This window comes from Salmo salar, unplaced genomic scaffold, assembly GCF_965601325.2.
Source record: "Salmo salar unplaced genomic scaffold, fSalSal1 ptg000229l, whole genome shotgun sequence".
NCBI lineage: Eukaryota > Metazoa > Chordata > Actinopteri > Salmoniformes > Salmonidae > Salmo > Salmo salar.
The window spans coordinates 621,115-628,507 of NW_027675335.1; the positions used below are offsets into that span (position 1 = coordinate 621,115).

Below are 7,393 nucleotides of genomic sequence, written 5' to 3' on the forward strand. Positions count from 1 at the left end.
GTTACTGTGGGTCGTCTGTTATCAAAACCACTAGCTAGAGACTGTTACTGTGGGTCGTCTGTTATCAAAACCACTAGCTAGAGACTGTTACTGTGGGTCGTCTGTTATCAAAACCACTAGCTAGAGACTCTTACTGTGGGTCGTCTGTTATCAAAAGCACTAGCTAGAGACTCTTACTGTGGGTCATCTGTTATCAAAACCACTAGCTAGAGACTGTTACTGTGGGTCGTCTGTTATCAAAACCACTAGCTAGAGACTGTTACTGTGGTCGTCTGTTATCAAAACCACTAGCTAGAGACTGTTACTGTGGTCGTCTGTTATCAAAACCACTAGCTAGAGACTGTTACTGTGGGTCGTCTGTTATCAAAACCACTAGCTAGAGACTGTTACTGTGGGTCGTCTGTTATCAAAACCACTAGCTAGAGACTGTTACTGTGGTCGTCTGTTATCAAAACCACTAGCTAGAGACTGTTACTGTGGTCCGTCTGTTATCAAAACCACTAGCTAGAGACTGTTACTGTGGTCGTCTGTTATCAAAACCACTAGCTAGAGACTGTTACTGTGGGCCGTCTGTTATCAAAACCACTAGCTAGAGACTGTTACTGTGGTCGTCTGTTATCAAAACCACTAGCTAGAGACTGTTACTGTGGGCCGTCTGTTATCAAAACCACTACCTAGAGACTGTTACTGTGGGTCGTCTGTTATCAAAACCACTAGCTAGAGACTGTTACTGTGGTCGTCTGTTATCAAAACAACTAGGTAGAGACTTACTGTGGTCGTCGGTTATCAAAACCACTAGCTAGAGACTGTTACTGTGGGTCGTCTGTTATCAAAACCACTAGCTAGAGACTGTTACTGTGGTCGTCTGTTATCAAAACCACTAGCTAGAGACTGTTACTGTAGCCGTCTGTTATCAAAACCACTAGCTAGAGACTGTTACTGTGGTCGTCTGTTATCAAAACCACTAGCTAGAGACAGTTACTGTGGGTGGTCTGTTATCAAAACCACTAGCTAGAGACTGTTACTGTGGTCCGTCTGTTATCAAAACCACTAGCTAGAGACTGTTACTGTGGTCGTCTGTTATCAAAACAACTATGTAGAGACTGTTACTGTGGTCGTCTGTCATCAAAACAACTTGGTAGAGACTTACTGTGGTCGTCTGTCATCAAAATCACTAGCTAGAGACTGTTACTGTGGTCGTCTGTTATCAAAACCACTAGCTAGAGACTGTTACTGTGGTCATCTGTTATCAAAACCACTAGCTAGAGACTGTTACTGTGGTCGTCTGTTATCAAAACCACTAGCTAGAGACTGTTACTGTGGTCGTCTGTTATCAAAACCACTAGCTAGAGACTGTTACTGTGCTAGTCTGTTATCAAAACCACTAGCTAGAGACTGTTACTGTGGGTCGTCTGTTATCAAAACCACTAGCTAGAGACTGTTACTGTGGGTCGTCTGTTATCAAAACCACTAGCTAGAGACTGTTACTGTGGTCGTCTGTTATCAAAACCACTAGCTAGAGACTTACTGTGGGTCGTCTGTTATCAAAACCATTAGCTAGAGACTGTTACTGTGGGTCGTCTGTTACCAAAACCACTAGCTAGAGACTGTTACTGTGGGTCGTCTGTTATCAAAACCACTAGCTAGAGACTGTTACTGTGGGTCGTCTGTTATCAAAACCACTAGCTAGAGACTCTTACTGTGGGTCGTCTGTTATCAAAATCACTAGCTAGAGACTGTTACTGTGGTCGTCTGTTATCAAAACCACTAGCTAGAGACTGTTACTGTGCTAGTCTGTTATCAAAATCACTAGCTAGAGACTGTTACTGTGGGTCGTCTGTTATCAAAATCACTAGCTAGAGACTGTTACTGTGGGTCGTCTGTTATCAAAACCACTAGCTAGAGATTGTTACTGTGGTTCGTCTGTTATCAAAACCACTAGCTAGAGACGGTTACTGTGGTCGTCTGTTATCAAAACCACTAGCTAGAGACTGTTACTGTGGTCGTCTGTTATCAAAACCACTAGCTAGAGACTGTTACTGTGGTCGTCTGTTATCAAAACCACTAGCTAGAGACTGTTACTCTGGGTCGTCTGTTATCACAACCACTAGCTAGAGACTGTTACTGTGGGTAGTCTGTTATCAAAACCACTAGCTAGAGACTGTTACTGTGGGTCGTCTGTTATCAAAACCACTAGCTAGAGACTGTTACTGTGGTCGTCTGTTATCAAAACCACTAGCTAGAGACTGTTACTCTGGTCGTCTGTTATCAAAACCACTAGCTAGAGACTGTTACTGTGGGTCGTCTGTTATCAAAACCACTAGCTAGAGACTGTTACTGTGGGTCGTCTGTTATCAAAACCACTAGCTAGAGACTGTTACTGTGGGTCGTCTGTTATCAAAACCACTAGCTAGAGACTCTTACTGTGGGTCGTCTGTTATCAAAAGCACTAGCTAGAGACTCTTACTGTGGGTCATCTGTTATCAAAACCACTAGCTAGAGACTGTTACTGTGGGTCGTCTGTTATCAAAACCACTAGCTAGAGACTGTTACTGTGGTCGTCTGTTATCAAAACCACTAGCTAGAGACTGTTACTGTGGTCGTCTGTTATCAAAACCACTAGCTAGAGACTGTTACTGTGGGTCGTCTGTTATCAAAACCACTAGCTAGAGACTGTTACTGTGGGTCGTCTGTTATCAAAACCACTAGCTAGAGACTGTTACTGTGGTCCGTCTGTTATCAAAACCACTAGCTAGAGACTGTTACTGTGGTCGTCTGTTATCAAAACCACTAGCTAGAGACTGTTACTGTGGGTAGTCTGTTATCAAAACCACTACCTAGAGACTGTTACTGTGGGCCGTCTGTTATGAAAACCACTAGCTAGAGTCTGTTACTGTGGTCGTCTGTTATCAAAACCACAAGCTAGAGACTGTTACTGTGGGTCGTCTGTTATCATAACCACTAGCTAGAGACTGTTACTGTGGTCGTCTGTTATCCAAACCACTAGCTAGAGACTGTTACTGTGGTCGTCTGTTATCAAAACCACTAGCTAGAGACTGTTACTGTGGTCGTCTGTTATCAAAACCACTAGCTAGAGACTGTTACTGTGGACAAACTCTTTCAGAAGTGTTTTTGCTGTAAGTCATCTTAACATGTCTGTCTCTCTCTCTCTCTGTCTCCCTCTCTCTCTCTCTGTCTCCCTCTCTCTCTCTCTGTCTCCCTCTCTCTCTCGTCTCTCTCGTCTCCCTCGTCTCCCTCTCTGTCTCCCTCTCTCTCTCTGTCTCCCTCTCTCTCTCTGTCTCCCTCTCTCTCTCTGTCTCTGTCTGTCTCTGTCTCTCTCTCTAGGTGAGAAGCCGTACAGGTGTTCGTGGGAGGGGTGTGACTGGCGTTTCGCCCGTTCTGATGAGTTGACTCGTCACTTCAGGAAACACACAGGGGCCAAACCCTTCCAATGCTCTGTCTGCTCTCGCTCCTTCTCCCGATCGGATCACCTGGCCCTGCATATGAAGAGGCACCAGAACTAACTCACACACACACTAGCTTGAATCACAAAGACATGCACTCAAATCAGGAAACGTTCAACCTCAACTGTACAGTGGTACAAAACCACTTTTCTAGAGTAGATCTTGTAGTCTTTATCTTGACCTGGTCGTAGTTGGAAATGACAACTTGTTCTCAACTGGCCTACCTGGTTAAATAATGGTCAAATTAAAATAAGTCTCTCCAGTGGCTCCCAAACTATGGGCAGGGACCCACTTTTGGACAGAACCCACCCCACCCACCCACCTAAGCCCCTTTTTCATCCAGGAAAAACCATGCATTGTCACAAATAATTTCAGAATTCTACAGTACATTTCTTGACATTGAGTCACAAGTACATTCAGTTAAATGCTTTGTCTCTGCTTTGAAGAAGAGGGTGTTATTCATCTCTATTTTTATATTTAGTCTCATTTTTTATTTGTTTTATTTGTTCACCGCTCAACCCTTATGGTGGGTCGCGACTCAAAAGACTCCTCAATTGGTGGATCACTTTAACCCCCTAAAAAAGTTTTTGGAGGTGGTGGGGGGGGGGGAAACCCTGGTTTAGACTACAGTATAACTTATTATCTGGGGCTCCTCTAACTGTTATTGATCTGATGATGTCCTTTTTATGTTCTGTGTTATTATGGCAGTCATCTCTCATGTTCCCTCTCAAAATGGGGGGGGGTCTCTTTATGTTCTGTGATATTATGGCAGTCATCTCTCATGTTCCCTCTCAAAAGGGGGAGGGGAAGCGGTTCTGCTTGTTCTCTTTGTGTTCTGCGCGTCACTGCAGTAACAGAACCCTTTCTCCATCCCCTTTTCATTTAAAGGGTTTGAATTTGGATGATGACATCTGTTACTTTCCTGAAACAAATCACTGGAACAGATGGTGTCTCTATACTATATGGGGAATAGTAATACTCCTCGTCGTGTTCATCCCAGATGGTCTCTCTATACTATATGGAGAACAGTAATACTGACAAGGGTTATTAGCTTCTGTCTAGATGGAGAGAGGGGGAGAGAGGGAGAGGGGGAGAGGGAGAGAGAGAGAATCAAAAATGTGATTCCTTATTTAAATCTAAGTAGATGAGGTGAAGACTGGGAGATGAGCGACAGCCGTATAATTTAATATAGGGTGTCCAATCAAAAACACATCTTTTGACCAAATGTGTAAAATGTTAATTGTGTAGATAATCCTCTAAGAAAACACGATGGTCCAAATTAGGATGGCCAAAATGTGTGCGATTAAATCAATGCAGGACAGAGGAACAAAAGTGGTTAAAAATCTAGAGAATAGCATTGTGTCTCTGAGGCTGTATGATAATTATCTACCTGACCCTGGTTTTTACCATTTATTTTGTATTTGTCATCTTGTCTAATCCGGAGAACATAAAACAATATCAAGTTAAAAGATGGGTATCGATGTTTGAGATTATTACATGTATTATTTGTTTTATATTTTAGTTTTAACACTTTTCATATTAATGACAAGTTCTTGTTATTTTTCTAAGACTTCTCTCACAACAACAAAAAACACAACAAGTTTTAACTTCTCTAACTTGTCAACATAGCAACTGAGCAAACACCAAACTTTTATTTTTATTTTCAAAGCCTTTTTACATTTTAAAATTATCGTTTTGCGACCCGTGGAAACTACTTTGGAGACGACAACGACAACAAAAAAATTGTAAAATCCTCAAAAGGTTTTTTGGCGGGAAAAGCCTCTCGGTCGACGGAGTTCAGTGCTTTATTATCGAATGTATCAGGTTTCAAAATCAGACTCTTTCTTTTTTGTTTGTTTTGTATATAAAGTTAATGATACGTTAGACAGAGAGACCCCCTTACTGAATGATTCACAACGTGAAGAATCATACGTGTGTCTCGGTAAAAATGTATTTTCTAACATAAGGAAGAGCAATGTTTTCTCCTACTCTGGGCAGAGTGTTTGGGACACCCTACTTAGTATTGAATGTAATACAGAAAACCACATTGACTAATGTATTCATGTCAACTAACATCCTGTACGTTCAGACACGTTGGGTTCATCCTAAGTGTCTCTGTGGTCTTCTGAGCTCCACCTAAAAAAGCTACTTTGATCAATTTGTATGTGTCCCAAATGCCACCCTATTCCCTATATAGTGCACTACTTTAGACCAGGGCCCTATAGAACCCTATTCCCTATATAGTGCACTACTTTAGACCAGGGCCCTATAAAACCCTATTCTCTATATAGTGCACTACTTTAGACCAGGGCCCTATAGAACCCTATTCCCTATATAGTGCATTACTTTAGACCAGGGCCCTATAGAACCCTATTCCCGATTTAGTGCACTACTTTAGACCAGGGCCCTATAGAACCCTATTCCATATATAGTGCACTACTTTAGACCAGGGCCTGTAGTAGTGCACTACTTTAGACCAGGACCTGTAGTAGTGCACTACTTTAGACCAGGGCCTGTAGTAGTGCACTATATAGGGAAATTGGCTGGATACTAGCTGATACTATAATGCTAAATCTTCCTTTTATTTATTTAATGAAACTTGGACAAGAGGGAATCCAACTTTTTCTCAGATCTGCCATTTTATTCTGTGTAACTGAAATGCCTTAATGTAAATACCTGCTCTGTAAATAATGTTTGATTTTTAAGATTTTTTGCTATTTTTATTTTATTTTATTTTTTAAACAAAAGGGCAGAACTTACAAAATGCCCCGCATCAATACTGTGTGATTTTGTTATTTTAAATATTTTGATGATGGTATTGTTTTTATATTTGTAATTTGAACCTAATTTGTAGTTTCCTTTTTGGTAGAAATTAAACAAATAAATCCTAATGAAATAAATCTTGTCACTTTTTTTAAAAAACATTTGTTGTCATGATTCAAATGTCTCTTTACGGAGTCAAAAACTTCACTGCGAGGCTCCGACGTAGCAGACAAAAGTAAGACTCTTATCCAACGGTTTCCACCAATAAGTTTCTCTTGTCATCTTTCCCTGTCCAAAAGGTTTCCTTAAACCTCTCGTCCCACCATATGTTTGCGTAGCAGGATGTGCCTCAGCTAAGCCCGTCTGTTACCAGTTGAGTTTGGAGTGAACCCGTCGTGGTGGTTTGACAGGTGTCTCACTAGGATCTTGGCTCAACTTGTTATTGTCATTACCTCAGATCACAAAGAGATCTTAACGATAAGAGGAGAGATTCGGTATCCTTTGAAAATAGATAGAAAAAATGGTTGTTTACTTTAAAAAAAAAGATTTTTAAGATAGTCGTTGGCTCGTTATATCATATAAATATTTTTTTTATGTGACGCAAAGAGGAAGAGACGTTCCTCAGGTAAGATATGATGACTGACTGATGTGTTCTGGAATGTTTATTATGATTCTATAAATCATTCTAGAAGCTTTTATCCATCTGATTCCGGAGACAGAAGACTGGCTTGATTCCAGAGGATCATTCCAGAAGCTTTACTGTGAAACATTTACCTGCTGGCCACCATTCCAGTCTGTCAACCCAGTTGTCTAACCCCTCCTAACTAGTTTAGTGAACTCCCTTCACTATATGGCTATGATCTGTCTCGGATTGGAGACGACAGCGGATCTGTCTCTGGATTGGAGACGACAGCGGATCTGTCTCGGATTGGAGACGACAGCGGATCTGTCTCGGATTGGAGACGACAGCGGATCTGTCTCGGATTGGAGACGACAGCGGATCTGTCTCGGATTGGAGACGACAGCGGATCTGTCTCGGATTGGAGACGACAGCGGATCTGTCTCGGATTGGAGACGACAGCGGATCTGTCTCGGATTGGAGACGACAGCGGATCTGTCTCGGATTGGAGACGACAGTGGATCTGTCTCGGATTAGTGGGTAGTAA

General features: G+C 41.8%; 1 protein-coding gene across 1 annotated transcript in view; it reads left to right on the plus strand.

Moving 5' to 3' along the window:
- LOC106592652 (Krueppel-like factor 5) overlaps positions 1–6,386 on the plus strand; it is a 270,170-nt gene extending 263,784 nt beyond the window's left edge. Inside the window, exon 4 of the mRNA XM_045714013.2 lies at positions 3,346–6,386. Within this exon, the coding sequence (XP_045569969.1) occupies positions 3,346–3,524 (179 nt within the window). The 3' untranslated portion in view covers positions 3,525–6,386. The remainder of the gene's footprint in view (positions 1–3,345) is intronic.
- Positions 6,387–7,393: the final 1,007 nt, after the last annotated feature.